The sequence below is a fragment of the Cyanistes caeruleus genome, chromosome 11, assembly GCF_971803275.1.
Source record: "Cyanistes caeruleus chromosome 11, bCyaCae1.hap1.1, whole genome shotgun sequence".
Taxonomy (NCBI): domain Eukaryota; kingdom Metazoa; phylum Chordata; class Aves; order Passeriformes; family Paridae; genus Cyanistes; species Cyanistes caeruleus.
In genome coordinates, this window is record NC_141711.1 from 16,199,501 (window position 1) to 16,216,807 (window position 17,307).

The following is a 17,307-nucleotide window of genomic DNA, read 5'->3' on the forward strand; positions in this document are numbered from 1 at the left end:
TGCTCTCTTAGCGTTTCATGTTGATTTTACTTTATTAGTGGTTTGGAGCTCCAAACAAAATCTTGAGCCACTCTGCCCAAGACATTAAATTCCATGGTGGGAAATGAATCTCTTCCCCAAAAAAATATTGTCTAAATAAGCCAGATGTTCTCTGGTTTGTTATCTCCACATGTGGGAAACAGAGTACAGAAAAAAGGTGCTGTTCCTGAGGTCATATGGGAGCCCCAGGGCTGGACACACTTCCAGAGCTCCTGTGAACAGCTTTAACCAGAAGATCATTCCCTGTTTATAAGGTCAAGATCAGTATTTTTCCAGACTGCAGTAAATTATTTAGGAGCTGTATTTAGATTTAGAGAAGTTACTTAGGAGCTCAAGTGATGCAAACCTTTTGTATGGATGACTGAGGGAAAAAAATTGTCTTCAGTTTATTCAGTGGTACTGTCACTGTAAGCAATTTACTACTTGACATAAAGAAAAGCCTCAGATTTTGTCTCTTAAGATACTGCAATGGGTTTTGTTCAGGTACAGACTGAGATATTTGAAGTCTATGGTTTTGCTAATGGTGATGTGCCCAAAAAATCCCAATATAGGTGTCTGGAATATGTCAAGGCAGTCATGAAAAGTCTGTGTTTTCCTTTGCAAAATACTTTTGGGGACTTTTGTGAGATCTAATGGTTGTTCACAGAATTAATGCAAAATACGTGACTTAGAGCCATACAACAACTCCTTTCTAAATATGTTTATGCTCAACTGAGCTCAGCTTCCTTTTTTTTATTTGTGGCTTAAAGTAAATGCCCTGAGCACATTTTGCACTCAGATTAATAACAACTTTATCATCACAAGCCTTCCTGGGGCTGCCCATTTAGGGTTTTTGTTTTGGTTTGGTTTTGTTTCTTTCATAAAACAGGGTCAGCATGGTTCTCTCTAGCATTTGTAAAGAGGGAAGTACATGAATGATCTGTCCCCTTTATTCAGATCATTCATTTCACATTTGGAAGCTGGCCTTATTTTCAGTAATCAGGCTGGTACGTAGAAGCTGGCTGGTGTAAGTGGTCTGGTTGGGGATTTCTCTGGTTTTGGTTGTTTTTTTCAGTTTGTGATTCCAAGCAGGTCAAGGGGAGCTGGGGTTTGCTTGCAGTCACTGCTCAGGACTGCCATCAGAAGGAGATCTCCGGCAGCGCTCGCGCTGTTTCCATAGCACAAACTGGGAGCGCAACCCACGGCGCTGGGCTCGGTGTGAGGCTCCTGAGATGAGTGTGTGCAGAGACCTGGGTTAGCTGCCTCTCACCACTGCAGGGGGCTCTCAGCTGCTGGATAGCCTCTCCTTCTCTCCTGCCTTCACTGCTAACTCTGCTGGGGCCAAGTCAAGCTGCCCAACTTCTCAACGGGTAAATCTTGTTCCTTTCTTACCGCGTCATCTGAAATGCGTATGCAGAGCCTGCCTGCGAGATGCTGGGGTTTATTAAGGTGTGGGGATTGATGAATTGTAGGTTGGTAATTGAGAAAACCTACTTTCAAGCAGTCTGAGGTACAGAACTTGCTACCTCATATGTCCCTGTGCCAGGTGCCACAGAGCCAGTCCTCGGCAGGAAGTGCAGAGGGCCGTTTTCTGGCTTTGCACAAGTGGACAGTGTTTTGCTGATGTCAGTAGTTGAGCCGTACAAGATATTTTGTAAAGGAAAAAGGCTTGATGCTATCTCAAATAACTGTGATTTTTAAATTCTTACTAAACACAGATTTCTGCTTTTTCTGTTATTTTCCTGTAAATACTGTTGGGTTTTTCTCCACTGATTTAACTCTGCAGTGCTTGGAGCGCTTTCTTTTTGATGTGTCTGGACAGAGACTTTAAGGTAAGGAAGAGTCCTTTAGCAAATGTTTGAGTCTTTGGACAAATTCCCTGAGGGAGAATTCTAGCAGGCTCAAAATGTGTAATGCTAGGGAGTCTACAATCCACACAGGGGTCTCACTGATCTGGCTTGATAATTTTGGGAGAAGTGCTGGAAATGTCCTGAGTTTGAATGAAAGGTGTTTCAAACCCCAGGCCTCTTCACTTGGGATCCTGGGTCTGGTGCAAGGGTTTCTTTGGATAGAGACAGATGAGGTGTATCCCCTGCCTGCTGGGGTTTGGGAGAGGCTGGGAAGTGCTGTGAGACTCTGGGGAACCCAGCTGCTGCTCAGAGGGCTCTGTGCCAGGTTCCCAGGGCAGGGAATTCCACCTGCCAGCTTTGGGCCAAACTGGTCCCACGAGCCTTCATCTTCCTGGGGAAAGAGGGTGAGGGTGTGTTCTGCTGCTCAGCAGGATGTGGCTAATCTGAGCTGTATTTCTTCAGTTGCCACCGCCTCTCCTTTGTGCTCCTGACCACGACGTGGGGGAGGCTGCTGGTGCATTCCTCTAATGATGCCTTGTTCTCTTCTCTGCTGCTGGGGGTTCTTAGTGTCACTCTGCAAAAAGGAATTGCTTAACCCTCAATCCCTCCACCCCAGGCTGAGGGAATTGTTAATAGTTCAGTGCTGTTCCATAATCTTGGAGAGGAAATGTGAAGCGTAGAAAGACAACTAGCCAAGTTCAGAGTCGGGAAGAGATTCCAGAACTCTCTTCCTCTCTGAACTCGATATCCTCACAGTGCTTTTCCATGGCTTCCTGGGAAGGTTAACTGCCTCTTGGTTTGCCTGCTCTGACCATAAGAAGCCTGGGGCTTTGGTAGGGTTTGGAAGCTGATGATGCTGAGGTAGGATTGAGGTTGAACCTTTCACTGTGGAATTCTGTGGCAGCCTTCAGGGAAAGCCTTGTGTGTGTAGATGCGAACAGGACCTCAGCACAGCCAGGACTGCACGTGTGGCTTGACTCATTGCACAGGCAAGTGCAGAGCCTCACTTTCCTGAGGGGGAACTGGGAATACTTTAGGCTAACTACAGCAGAACCATGGTGGTATTTCTGTGACTAGTTGCATGGATTAGGGTGAACAAGGTGCCTCTCAGAGCAATAGCTGCCTTAGGTATCTGGACAGAGAGAAGCTGGCAGGCACTGCATAAAGCAAGGCTCATTCAAGAGAGCTCTTGCAGTGCCTTGATATTGTGCTGATGCTGGGCACTGAGAGGTTTGGAAAGAGGAAATGGAGCCTGTTCATGTCCACATCATTGCTTGAAACTCAGTAATCATCAGCCCCTTTCCTGTGTAGCTGTGCGTATCTCTAACGTTAAAAAATAACACTCCTGGCCCTGTTTCCTGGAAGATAGATCTTTAGTCCATAAGCTCCTGTCCCAGCCTTGCCTCCTGTGCTGGTTGTGTCAGAGCAAGCCCAGGCAGGATGGCCTTTGCTTGCCCTGCTCGGGCTCTTTGCCCTCAGCCCCATCCCCAGTGTAGCTCAGCAGTCAGGGAGCTACACACCAGTTTGTGGGTGGAGAACTGAGACACATAAGGGCACTTTAATTAGGGTGGCACAGAGGAGTCTATAACCAAGTTGGAAATCTAACTCTGTTGAGCTACAAAAACTCTCATTCAGACCTTGAGCAAGTCTCTAGAACTGAAGTGTGGAAGCCTGTATAGTTCCTGTACTTTCTGTCTTCTGTAAACTGAAATAGTTTGTCTTCTGACCTGGGTATTTTATCAGTCAGGATATGCTAGAGGTGGTGGAATAGCTTGCTGGTTGAATCATTTTGGAAGCCAATGCTATTAACGTTACACAAGAACTGAATTTTCCCCACTGAAGTGTTACTTAGCCCATGCTTCTCAGATTCAAGCTGTCCTCATTGAAAATAGTTTTGAGAGCAAGAATCTTTATCATACTCAAAGTGTTAAGATCAGATTGGAAAGGGTGTAAATGACAACCAGAATGATCAGGAGATACGATCACATCCAAGAAACAAATGTGCTGGTTTATTCAGCAAGGCAAGATGAGGGAGATGTATAATCTGGTAGAGTTCAAAAAATGGAGGAGAGAGAAATGTTGCTGCTGAAGGACTTGGTGATGAAAGAACAAGTGACAATAAATTGCTCATTAAAAAAACCCAAAACCTAACAGGCAAGGAACTAGGAGACATTTAAGCATGAGATCAAAGAAGCTTTAGACTTAGTCACTCAAAGTAGTCAGGGAAATCACATAGAGAGATTAGTTATGATTTTGAGAAATGATTTATAAGACAGTGGCAGTTAGCTTCTGTTGCCACAAACTTGATTTAGTAGCCCATAAGTTCCTCTTTTTACAGAAAGGTCTGGCAGAAAAGGCATATTTGCCAGAGTGTTACTGCCACTGTACTTCCCCAGGGGAGCTGTTCCAGTGCTTGGCTATCCTGCTTTTCTGGTAGAAGTGTCCGTGGGGAACCACAATGAGCTGTGTTATATCTTGATCTACCGTGAGATCTGAAAAGATGTGAGCATTTGATTTCTCGGAAGGTGAAAGTAATTTCTCGTAATACAAGTACAGATCGTTATTGCTGCAGTTATTGGAATGAGTTTTCTCCCTGCCTGGCCTTCTTAGTGCTCTTCTTTAGATATCTTGACTAACAAAGTCTTTTATCCTCCTCTGCTTGATGCAGAGCTTGGGCCAAATTTTTCCCTCTATCTTTTACCAGAGGGAATAAAGAGTGACCACACTGATGCCAGTGAAGCTCCCCTGGGTTTGCTGTCACACATGACAGCAGCACAATGGCGCTGTGCTGCTAAGTGGGAGTTGTGCTTGGGAGATATTTTTTCATGTTATTACAGAGACAGCGATGGAGTTCAGCTATAGTGCAGGGTCTCTTATAATCACACTCCTATTATGCTTTGTAAAAGGCTTTGCAAGCTTTTATTTTGTAAGTGAGCACTGCAGCCAGAGAAGCATTTCTGGCACTGAATCACACGCATGGTTTGGGGGGTTTAGTGCAATGTCTGAGGTATCCCTGTGTTATAGCATGTTTCTCCCAAGGACATAGCCTAAAATCTAACCTCCCTGAGGAAACAAGCAGGGAGGGGTTCTGCTGTTTAATTTACCCACCCAAGTCAACAGCCTCATTCCCAAGGCTTCCTCTGTAGTCTATGGAAAGGAAAAAGTCCCTCAAGAACACTTTTCAATACTCTGTGTTAGGCTACAGCTGCATTGCCCCCAGGAGGAACTTTTCTTTCCTGAGCATTTGTGACATGAGAAAACTGGCTTTGTACAGCTTAGGACTTAAATCAGGTGTCAAGTACTATGACTGTGAAGAGTCCCTGCCCTCTGCCAAGTGCCTGGGAATGCATCTGGGAGATGAGGCTTTCTTTTAGGTGATGTCTGTGCAAAACAGAGGTTTCCATACTGCCAAAGCCATTCACATCCCTGTGCCATTTGCAAAGCTGTGTATATGGCTGACATAAAGGTGATCCTTGTGTGTTTTCCTTTTCACACCAGGCTTCAAGAAGGATATGCCTTTGGTGGGTGATGGAAAAGTTGAAGAGATGTACAAAGCAACTGCTATCTCCTGGCAGTCTCTGGCATTTGACTGCAGTCCTGCCTGTAGAAAGCTGGCCAGCTATGTTAAAGGCGTTGTAGAGTGTATTAGTTTAGCAAAGTTTAGCAAAAAAATCATTGTGCAAGAACTGACTTTTTTTGCATCTGGGGAAAAATGAATTCTGTGCACTGTAGTTGCTCCCACGTGAATAATGACATGCAAAATTTGGATTCCATGCAGGTGTCAGTTACAGTGAACTCTTGAGAGAAGTTGTATCAGTAAGAGCAGTGGCTTTGGTGTCTGTACAAGTGCACACATTATGTTAGGCTATGGAGGAAAGTTGGAAGTTTCCTCACTGCATCTGTCTGACTGTCAGATTCTGCATGTTCAACCTGTGGTGACCAAGCAGAGAATGCAAGCTGAGACTGAAAAACAGAAAGAAAATGCTTAACTCCACCTCTTATCAGCAGAGCCTCCCCCAGATAAGCAGCTGTCATTTCTGCTCAGGGGTCTGGCCAGCACTTTCACACTCGTCCATTCCTATGGCCAGATCTGTTCCCTTTCCACTGGCAGCTGAGGGAAGGCTCAGGCTCTGGAGGTTTCAAGCCACCTTTGCAGCACACTGGACTGATCCAGGAACAGATGTGTGTGACATGAGCTAGGCCTGGCTTAGACCTGCCTTTGGGAAGAGGTGCTAGGGCTTCTCTCCTCCTAGGGTAGTCCAGAGCCTCAATGACCTGCTCCTGCCACAGCCAGCTCCAGATGCTGGCACCAGCCTGTTTGAACCCCAATTCTGAGCAGAAAACACAGGCTCAAGGAACTGTAGCTAGCCAGAGGGCAGAATATTTGTTGTCATTCTCAGTTAAGGTCCTCTCATCTTTAGAACTTGAACTTTTGATCAGACTACAAAACTGTGTCTGTAAAAGCACAGCTCTTCTCTGAAAGAGACTGCAAGTGTTTCTTGCTTGTCTCTCAGGGACTTGGTGGCAACTGTGCGTGACTTGCACATAGAAACTTTTTTTCCCCTAACTGCCTCTCCTCCAGATGCAGCCTCAACTCAGAGACCTGAGCTGTAGTCTTTCCATCACCCTCTGATCAGAAGGTTTGATAGAAAAGCCAAGTGTGCGGCAGCACCTGTGAGCTGGGGCCCAACAGTGTGCACAAAGGGCTATCCAGGGAGTTGTCTTTGTAGAGCTGCTCATGCATGAGCTGGAACTGAGGCCAGCTGCTGCCCTCCAGCATTATTTTGAACAAAAAAGTCACATACTTCTTTATGGTGCAACCATGCCTTTACTTAGTACTGCCTTTATTGTCTCAGGTGGAGGGACCTGGAGACTCAGCAGTGCTTAAGGCCAATGGGGTAAAGAGCTCTTTAAGCTTGCTGTTGTTATCTTTCTTTTAACAGGTGCAAAAGAAGTAGTAAAACAGGTAAAATGAAGAGTTAAAAAAAAAATAAAAATTCTCAGGTGATGGTTTTGCAGAGAAGGTAGAAATTCATGATTCATCTAGATACTCCTGCTTTCCTGAGCAATAAATGATGCTGCTTTCCTAACTGCTCTATTCTCAGCAGGGTGTTTTCTGATAAGAACTACTAACAAAAGAGGATTCAGCCAGCACTTTTGGCCTCTGTTCAGCCAAGCTCAGCCTCCTTATCTCCTCCCATCGTCCTCAGCCCTCCCTTGTGTGCCAGAAGGAATGGAAATCCAGGGTCTGGAGGTGCTCTAAGTGGGCTGAGCTCAGACCCTTGGCTAGGTTTTGACTCGCACGCAAGCAAAACTCCAGTGACCCCCACCTCTCCTGATGTGCCTGGGATTCAGGTTTCTGCTGAGGTTCTGGTCAAGATCTCCCTTCCTCTTCCTGCTTTGGGGTGTGAGGGTATCGAGGCTCGCAGTCAGGCCTCCACCTTCTCTGGCAGGCAAGCCAGAGGAGACACCTCAGGCAGAAGCAGGGAAGGTCACTGGTTTCCTATGTACTCTGAGCAGCTCGTGATCTTGGTTATTTCTTAGAGCAAACAGTTTGGATCAGAGCTCATTCCAGCCACAGCCAGCACTAAGCAGAGCTTGGGACCAGGGAGGAGGCTGACAAGCCTGCTGATTCACATTTCCAGCAGACAAGCTAGTGCTCAAGGTCCAAACAAAATCCAGGTCTAGGGGCTTGTGTTGTCCCGTAGAAAACAGTGAGCCTCATGTAGGACCAAGGGCTGAGTGCACTGAATGGGGTCAGGCCATCTCTCCAGACAATGCCTGTTCAATCAGTAAGAGCAAACTCATGAGGGGTGGCTCCAGAGCCAGACTTCTTAGATTGTGTACCCTGGGACTTGTTCTCTCAGGCATTCTCATGTAAGGCTCTCTTAGCTGTAGATTTTGGTCTCAGGATTAGCTTTGGTATTTGACAGCATAGGAGCACCAAAGGAGGCTTTGCCCTTGACTGGTGCATTTATAACTCACCACCACTATCTCCCACCTCCTTCCTCTTTGGGCAGAGGAAGCCTCCAAAGAGTGGAGTTCAGAGAGCTGCAGACATTGGGGTTTTTTGGTTCAGATTAAACAGGGAAATGAAAATGCAAGTACCAGCATAGTCCATGCCTGGAGCAATCCACCTCCTTTGGCCAAAAGCCTCAGAAATCTGAGGAATAGGCCAGGTAAAAGAATGGTTCTAGAATATTTATAGAGCACAATTATGCTCTATATATGTCTGCTGGGTCCTGAACTCTTGCAGCTGATGAAAACCACAGCAAGTTGCCATGCCTGATTCTTTCTCATAATTTCAGCCTTGCAGGTAGAGGAGAATCCATAACAAGATAAAGCAAACAAAAGGAGGAAAGTTTTCTTTCCCTGTCCAGAAAAAATAACCTGTTGGATTATAATCTGCAAACAGTGGAGAGTGCCAGCATGAGCAACGAGGGGCCAGAGAATCCCATCCCATCTACACTGACCGAGGGCCTGAAGAGGAAGAGAGGGAGACCAAAGAAGAAGCCACAGGTGAGGGAACATCTCATCCCAGGAGGCTGCCTGAGGATGTCATGGCAGCAGCCTGATGGGATTTGCAGGCAGCCCTGGGAAAGCTGCTTGCTAACAAGGACAAGGGAAGAAGAGGTGTTCTGTGGTAGATGCCTAGATGGTAGATGTCATCCTGCTACCCAGGACAGCAGCAGGATCCGCAGCCTGGGAAATCTCAGCTCCTGGCCTCAGAGGCACCTCTGATGTGACAGGCAGTGACAGTTCAGCCAGGACACGTGTGAGAGAGGCTGACCAGGTCTCTGTTCTAGCCTGTAGACTTTCACATGTCATCACCCTCTGTGTCTGCACCAGTAATTGGACAGAACAAGCAAGGCCCCTTGGCCAGAGTTCTTGGAACTTACTCATTTCCCCAGCCCAAAAGACAAAGAGGTAGGAGTATTGCTTATCATTTTCTAATGCACTTCACAGCTGGAAAAGCAGAAACAACCAGCTGTTTAGGGGTCTGGGTACTCTTAGTGGGGTAAGACAGTCCAGCCAGAATGAGAGAACGTAAATTGCGTCAGGGATCATCCTGCTTAAATGGTTTTCTCTTTTTATCCCAGGAGGATGGTGGAAACACAGCTGCTATCCCACAGGATGGTGTGGAACCACAGCCAGTGAAGAAACCACGAGGAAGGCCAAAAGGAAGCAAGAAACTGACTGCTATAACTGGGGGAATGGTGAGAGGAAATGGTTTATACTCATTTACAGGGGAGAGAAGCACTGCTGGAGAGACAAGCAGGGATGTTTCTCTTACTTTAAAGATAATGAAAGTTGACCCTAATTCAGCTCAACTTTAATTGCCTCTGTTGGACAAATCAGTTATTGTGGTTTTAGTCCTTACTCACCTCCCAGCCTTCCTGTGTTGCTACTGCCTGTTCAGCAGTTTCCTTTCAGTGTTTCTTCTCCACCACTGCCAAATAATCACAACCAGTGCAGTCAGGCAGGTGTTTCCTCCTCAACTGTCTTCTATCCCAACCTTTTGCTTTTTCTGCTACTTGTGAGATGAGACCTTTATACAGACCTTGCCATGTTGAGTGGTTTAGTCACAATGTCCAGCAAATCTGAGAGCTGACAATATTTTTCCCCTTTTGTTCTCAATAAAGGCAGATCCTTCTGCTGGGAAAAGGCCAAGAGGGAGGCCCCGCAAGTGGGTGAGTATGGTGTTCAGTCCTTTCCCACTTCTTCAGTCACAGATCCTGGGGAACTTTCAGCTGTGTTTGCCCTTCTCAGGCCCTGTGTCTGCCACAATGTTCTTTCAGCCTTGGTAGCCTGGAAATAATTAGGGAAGCTCTGAGTGCCTTCCTGATGGCCTCCAAAAGAGCCTGGGGGAGATGCTGTACTTCAAGACATACCAGATTTCTACAGTATAGCACTTTCTCAGCCTATATAATGGCTATATATAATGGCAGACCAGAGATCTATCTTTTCTTACAGAGGTTGCCTTCCTAGGAGACTTGAAAGACTGAAGCAATTGCTTAGCATAACAGTTTGTCTCAAAAGAAGAAACTTAAAGCTAAGCTAGAAGAGAAATTTTACTGAATGAAGAAAGTTTTGAGTCCTGCCAGCAGGAGACTATTTTATGCAACAAACAAAGGATTAATAAGAATTAGTAGCTAAGAATAAAACATTTCAGGTGTAAAAACAAGACAAAAGTTTTTAATCAATAAGGATATTCAGTCCTGTAAACTATTAATGCTATGCTACCTGTCATTAGGAGTGATTAAAAAACCCCACAACAGCCACAAACCAGTATTTAGTGCTCATCACAAAAATTGCTAGATCCAAACCCAAGCTGTGCACTTGCTGCAGGAATCCATAGGTTTGTTGTACAGCTGTGGTGGCTCTGGAGTGCTCGAGAGGGAAAGGAACACTTTGGTTCAGCAGAACCAGAGGGACAGAGCAGTCTGTGAGGAAGGACCATGCAGAAGGCTTGGAAGGAAATGTTCACCAGCAAGGAAGTGCCAGGATATGGGAAAAATCAAAAGTATTTTTGAATGTAACCTTGCCATGCAGGTATTTCCTGCATAGTGGGAAACTGCAAGCCTTGTGCAGAACCTCCCAGACAAGGGAGCTGTTCCATGAATCTGTTCCTTCTCTGCAATCCAGGTGAGAAGGTAACAGGCTAGCTCAGCACACTGCTCTTGCTCAAAGGCCATTGCTTTCCCTAAGCCCATTTATATAATGTTATTTGAATACACGGATTAGGGAGGCCTGTGTTACCAGTGCTTAAAGCAACCAGCTGTGCAAACTGGGATCCTCAAGATCTATGGAAAGTCATCAGAGGCAGAAGTGGCCGTGTCTTACAGAACAAAACTTACCCAGTGAATTCTGCTGGTGTCATTTTTGGACTGACAAATCTGAAAGACAAGAAGGAGGAACTAGAGTTTTTAACATTTCAAAATGTGTCATTTTAACTTTTTCTTAGTGAAGTATTCTGATGTTTCAGTTCAGAATTAAACAGCTGAAGAATTTTTGGGGGGAAGCAGAAGAAAAAGAACAATCATTTTGGTTTTAACTTTCAGTAGACAAAATGTTTAGCTGGTCAAGACAGGGGAATAACCTGAAATATAAAAAACATTTGTGATAATAAAAGAAATCTCCACAGCTGCATAATGGGCAGATTTTTTCAAAGTGCTGGGCTGTGTCCCACAAGGCTGGTAATGGGGTGGTTTATCTTGGATTCTGACAGCTATTCAGAGTCTGGTGAGTTTGTGTGGACACTGCACACCCTGGTATGTGCTCTTGCCTATGGTTGGATGTAGGGGTTTGTGGTAAACGGATGTGCTGTCAGGGCTGCACAGTCTTGTTTAGGTAATAATCCAGCTAGTTTGCATATTTGCAATTTTGTCTTTCAATACCTAATTTTGCATGGGGGGACTTGTTTATTTGTGGTGTTTTTCTTTGTAGCCTCAAGCAGTGGTCCAAGAAGGAGAATCTGAGGGTGGAAATCCTCTGGAAAGCAGTGACTTGAATTTGAACTCGGCACCAGCCACACAAGGTTTGAAATTAGATAATCATAATTAGACAAGACTAAACAGTGGAGCCAGCGCTCTGGCAAACCATGCACAAGGCTCTAGCACTGGCTGCAATCTTTCTGGTAAATCCTATAAACAGAGGAGCATTTGGAAAGTTTTCCTTCCATCTAATTCAGTTGTGACTGCTTCAGCAGAAGTGGAGGTAGAAAAAAAGAAGAAAATCTGTCTGTCTTTCCAAGAAGTCACACATCTGAGGTTCTGGTCACTGGTAGAGGTACAGCTCAGTGAAATTGTCTGGCTGGTTTGTAAAAAGTAAAAATAGCTTATTGTTGGTGTCTTGCCTTGAAGACTTTATGAATAGAAGATCCCTTGGTATTTGGGACGTTTTACTATGCTGGAATAACTCCAGAATGCTTCCAGGATGGTCTTCCTCTCTCTTTCCTGGCTTGTAGTCTAAGCAGAGCTCTCTGACAGTGGCTGGCACTGGCAGAGGTGCCTCAGCAGCACAGTGATGGCACTGGCCTGCTTCTGTGGAGGGCTCCAATTTATCTGAGCTTCTCTGAAATATGAGATACCAGATAACTGTTACCACTGTTGTAGGAATGTACAGATGCACCACCCAGAGCCCCAACCTCGCCTGAACCCTGCAAAAATACAAATATGAGTCTGTATCATTCAGGACTGAGGTGGATTCCAGGAAATCTTGTCTGCATCCATGTCCTACCTTCAGTGGGCTTTGTAAGAAGCTCTTCATGAAATGTTTTCCCTGGAGAGGGAGAAAGGGGCCAAGAGCCCAGGGGAGGCAGATGTTGCCTGGTTTGCAATGTGGCAGCACAGCTGCTCCCTCCTGCCACTGGTGTGCAAAGCGACACTGGGCAGCCTAGCCCAGCCTTGGGTTCTTAGAAAGTCCCTGGAAAAGCCACATGATTAAATGCCAGAGGAGTTAACCTCAGTTGCTCAATTCAGTTTCCTCTGGGGCTCCTGCTCCCGTATCGCTTCCTGCCACGGAGTTGTGCGCTGACATCAGCGGAGCCGCAGCTCACGGGGGATGAGCTCACCTCCGGCCCGGCTGCCACCTCTGGTACAGTTAAACATCACCCCAAACCACAGCCAGTGCAGGTACTTTCTTCTTCCTTTCAGTCTGAGTGGGGCCCAGGGCAGTGATGGGAGGAATCCGTTTCCCTGCTGTTGCAGTGAGGTAGCAGCAGATGGGACGGGATCAGCGGATGCTGCGGTCGCTGGGAGACGGCCGTGCAGAGCACAGTAGTGAGCCCCAGCCGCAGTGCCTGCCCGAGCCCAGCGTGCAGAGGGGACCTCTGCTCCTGGGGAGCATCTGCACTTCTCTGAGAACAAAAAAAGGGCCAGGAAATCACTGGGGATATGTATAGTATGAAACCAGGCAGTCCTCTGGAAAAGTTCTTAAGTTACTTGCTCAGGAGCTTGAGATGGAGTGGTAATCCTGGCTTAAAACTTCTGACTGGAAAGGGGAAGCATGCTGTTCTGACTTAGTGGAAACTGTAGATCCTGGGGCTTGTTTGCAAGCACAGTGCAGCTGTAGCAGCTTGCAGATGGGATTAACCCATTCTATGGATCTGGGTTTAACTGGGGTATTATATGCCTGCAAGTTTTTATGCTACTCATGCAGGAGGCTGCAGCTCTGAGACTTGTTAGGAGTCTGTGATCTCATAATCATCTTCTGCTATAGACACAGCCAGAGCTTTGGTCATTGAGGGCTTTGGTGATTTGGGTTTCTTCCTTCCAGGTGAGGATTTTTGAGGTGCTGCACCAGGGAGGAGGGGATGGGAAGGGATGTCCAACCTACCCATCCTGCAGGTTCTACACTGCACAGCTCTGAGTGGGAAAGAGATCTGCCCTGGGTTTTGTGTCTGCAGCATTCAGATGAATTACTGAAATAAACACTGCCTCTGTCTCTGTCTGTTACGGAGAAAATCAAGATACATGCAGAGCTGAATTAGAAATATGCAAGATTTGCAAGCCTCCAGTGGGGCAGAGAGCTGCTTTAAAGCCAGCGGGTCTTTTTTCCGTGGCCTTTGCCTGGGGATCTAGCTCTGGTTTTCCCAAGGCAACCCCTGGTTATGGGGGACTCCAGGTTATCCAAGAGCAGGCAGGATTTGTTAATGGATCAGGCTCTGTTGTGTTGCTACCTGTAGATTCTGCCAATCACAACTCCAGCATTCACATTTTTGTTTTTCTGAGTCAAGAAGTGTTTGGGTTTTTTTCTGTGTGTACCATTACTGAAGGATTGATGGATCTCATTTCATAGGCTCCTAAGCCACAGATGTGGTTTGTCTGGATAACTGTTCTTGGCTAATGGACTGTAGGTGTGAGGGGGAAAGAGGTTGCTTTATGGTCAGATTTCCAAGAGCCAGTGCAAAGCCCAGAAGCAGCCTTGGGATTTTGCTCTTTTTTGTCTATCTTGCCATCCCTGAATTCTTTCTCATACAAATCTTCTTTCACTTTGTTTCCTCTGCTGCCTCAATGGTCACCTCAGCTCTCCTGAAAGCCAGGGTGAGGCACAGATCACAGCAAGCCTGTGTAGCCAGAAACATTCCCATTCACACTATTTCCAGACATTCTGCACATCTACTTCCCTGGTGTTTAATATTGGGTAGGGCACTTCAGGTACTTGGTGTCTCATGAGGATTTGAGGAAATATGTAATTGCTGTCAGCACAGATGGTTGATGAGTGTTTGCAGAGCAGAAACCAGACAATTTGACAAAGACTGTCACTTCTGGGCCCTCAGTAGCCTCATGCTGAGCCCTGCTGCCAGGGCAGCCATTTGTGTCAGGAGCTCCATTTAGCCTGGAGCTGATACGAGAGCAGTGGGAGTGTTGTTGGGGAATGGATCCTTGTCACCTCTCAACGTTTTACTGGCTCTGTAAGGGGTACTGGGCAGCAGGGCTCCTGGACCCAAAGCTCTAACCTTCTCTCTCCTGTGATCCTTCCTTTAGGCCTCACTGGTTCCAGGTCTGGCAAAACCACTGGTCTTAGGAGAGGTCTGAGTAACATCCCTGCTGCAGCTCAGTAGAGTCCCACCTGCTCATGTCTTGCTGAAGCCAGAGGACTGGAAAGCAAACAGGACTTCTAATGTTGTATTTGAGATTCATTTGTGATAATTTTAGCCAAGTTCTCTCCTGTTGCCTGTGGACTTGCTTACCCCAAACATGCAAACAAGGATTTAGAGGAAGAAATGGCAAATGCCTTGTTGGAGAGTTGCCTTTTACAGTTCGTAGTATATCCTTTGTGAGTCTAACAATTTCTCTTTAAAATACTTGTGTAACCTGGTGCCTTGCCCTGACACAGAGAGCAGTATTTCAACAGAAGTTGACTCAGCAATTACAGATACAGGAAAGGAAATGTATTTACACATCTATTACACAGCTAATGGCTGAGCTTGTCTGCTGTATCACCTCTGGCAGACTGATGGAGCAGTGCCACCAGTTAAGTTTTGCTGTGTTACCCATAGGGACTGCATCTGAAAGACAGTCTTTGAGTCCTTTATTAACTAGTTCAGAAAGAAAAGCCTTCATGGCATTTCCAGCTTGCCCCAGTGGCCAGTAACATGCATGCTTTAGGGGAAAGTTTGTACCCTGATGTCTTAGGGATTGATTCTGAAATGTTTATCTTAAACAAAAATTATGTGATCAGCTCAGGGCCTTCTTCTCTATCTTCTGGCCTAGTGGCTTTCCCCCTGAGTTGGATAGCAGCTCTAAGTGCACAGTGCTCACAAGCTTAGTCACAGCCACTGGATTTGATCCCTTCAAAGGAGTGTTTGTAAGGAACCAGTTCTACAAAAGTTGCTTCCTTGCAGAGCCTTGGGATTACATTGAAATTCTTCTAATTCAGTCCCTAACATGCATGTGTGAGGTCCTCTAGTGTCACAACTATGCAAATGAAAGCTGCTGATAGTTTAGTTTTGGGAGACAGCAATAGCCAGCTGGTTTGAGATTGTTGCTGGCTGCTCTCAGTTTCACACTGTTTGCAGGTTTTGTGCTTTTGGTGTCAGAGCTGAACTTTTTAAATTCTGAGGAATTGAGGGTATTTCCAATATCCAGTTGCAAATAGTGAAATCCCAGTGGTATTTTCCATCTCCTGGATGTTTTGCCTGCCTATTAAAGGGACAAAGTGGGTATTTCAATTATCTCTGACAGGATGTAAAATTGGCTAGCTTTACAGTGTTAAATATTTAAACAGAACATAATTTGCTTTAAATTTATGGTGGTGCAGAGCAGAAAGCCATGAAATGGATGTATATATTGAACTCATTTATTATCTTTTCATCAGAGTTCTGTTCCCTTGGCAAGTATTTATTTAACACAAGAAAATGTATGCAGAATTAAGAAGGGCTGATTGGAGAGATAATGGGGGGAAAGTGGGTTTTTTTTCCTTTTAGGTCATCTTGTTCAGTCCACCCAGTTTAGTACTGATGAGTCCTGATCCCATTAATTCTGCTTAGTAGTGATGAGATTCCCAGTCCTAATTCTGTGTGGTGTCTGATTTGCCCTAAGGGAACTCTCTTGTGTATGGAGCTTGGTGGTCACAGCAGAAAACTGCATCACAGCTAGTCTTTGTGCCTCCACTACCAAACAGCAGAGAAATCAAGGACTAAATGGATTAGAGCACAGGGACTGACCTAAATCCTGTGCTATGGGATGAGCTGTGCTGCCAGATACGAGGAGGGGTTTGACCCCCAGCTGGTGCTGTGGGGATAATTCCAGGTGGGACGTGACACAAGTGAGTCTGTGCTGCTGATGGTTACATGAGAAGGGGAATTCTGCTCTCCAGTGCACACACAGGTTCAGCTGCAATTCATGTATGCATTCAAAGAGCACTCCAGTAGCAGACCAAAATGCTTTACCAACTTCTGTGCCTGATTTCCAGTTGAATTGGCAGGTTCAGTCTGTTTGTAAGGCTGTGCTGCCTATTTAATTAACCCCTGCTACCTGAGAGCAATAGCTGTTGCAGAGTGAGACTGGAACTTCAGCTTCTAAATGGATTAGGGATTACATCTGTAAAAGACTCAAGCTTTTCCTGTAACATCAGACAGTCCTTTCTCAGCTGGTGGCACGGAATAGGGGTGCAAACTACCTTGGCTAGATAGTAAATCCATCTGCTTTAGGTCAGCAGTATTCCTCTGGGAAGTACCTGCAAAGTACTTCTCTTAAAATTAAAAAATCCCCCCAAAATCTAGTCTTTGCTACCTCTTACTACTCTGCTGAAAAACCACAGTAAAAAACTTGTTTCCATGAAAATGCAAGTGCTGCAGCAGAACAAACAGAATTCCACTCTTTTAGGAGCTTTTCCATGTGCCCATAGCCTCAGCTTCCATGTTTACACAGAGAATTTGAATGGAAGTCAATGTCTGTGAAAGGTGGGCAGAAGTCCAGACATCTTCAGGGAGCTGGGATCTCTCATTGGATCACTGGGATTGTATTCTTTGAAATTATAAACATTTTTATTACCTATATAGTTAATTACCTTTTCTGTATAGACAGACCTACCTCGAAGCAAGTACACATCAAGTTTTTTTAAGCTCAGGCAGTTTTGGTCTGACTTGGCCAAAAATAAAAGGTCATTACAGTTTGTTAAATCACAGGAGGTGAGCAAGGTTTCTTGTCTAGCAAAGTTTGGAAGTTCTCCATAAATGGTTTTGGTGAAAGCACAGACAGTGTTGGCAACTTGCAAATTAACCTTGAAGTTTGTTTTAAATAAAGGTATTAAACAAAAGCCTGCTTTGCCTCTTCCTTGTGCAGCACCCTCAGCACACATACACACGTTGCTGGACAAGGTGAGTGTCTCTCAACCTGGTGTTCTGGGGATTTTAAACAAAAATTTGGTCATTCAGGAACAGCCCCAGATTGATACAGAAACAAGAAATAATGAGTATGAGGAATCACAAATG

General features: G+C 45.5%; 1 protein-coding gene and 1 long non-coding RNA gene across 3 annotated transcripts in view; one reads left to right on the forward strand and one right to left on the reverse strand.

The window, feature by feature from the left end:
* Positions 1-17,132, forward strand: part of LOC111935192 (uncharacterized) — a 53,026-nt gene extending 35,894 nt beyond the window's left edge. For both annotated transcript variants that reach the window (XM_023935537.2, XM_023935536.2), the window contains 5 exons: positions 8,177-8,387; positions 8,969-9,085; positions 9,512-9,559; positions 11,316-11,406; positions 14,357-17,132. In XM_023935537.2, the coding sequence (XP_023791305.2) occupies positions 8,298-8,387; positions 8,969-9,085; positions 9,512-9,559; positions 11,316-11,406; positions 14,357-14,433 (423 nt within the window). In that variant the 5' untranslated portion in view covers positions 8,177-8,297 and the 3' untranslated portion in view covers positions 14,434-17,132. The remainder of the gene's footprint in view (positions 1-8,176; positions 8,388-8,968; positions 9,086-9,511; positions 9,560-11,315; positions 11,407-14,356) is intronic.
* LOC111935193 (uncharacterized) lies at positions 6,228-13,062 on the reverse strand. The gene is made up of 5 exons (XR_015274885.1): positions 12,812-13,062; positions 12,442-12,726; positions 10,727-10,765; positions 9,430-9,677; positions 6,228-9,318 (listed from the first exon to the last, which is right to left on the reverse strand). It is a non-coding gene; the product is annotated as an uncharacterized LOC111935193 (long non-coding RNA).
* Positions 17,133-17,307: the final 175 nt, after the last annotated feature.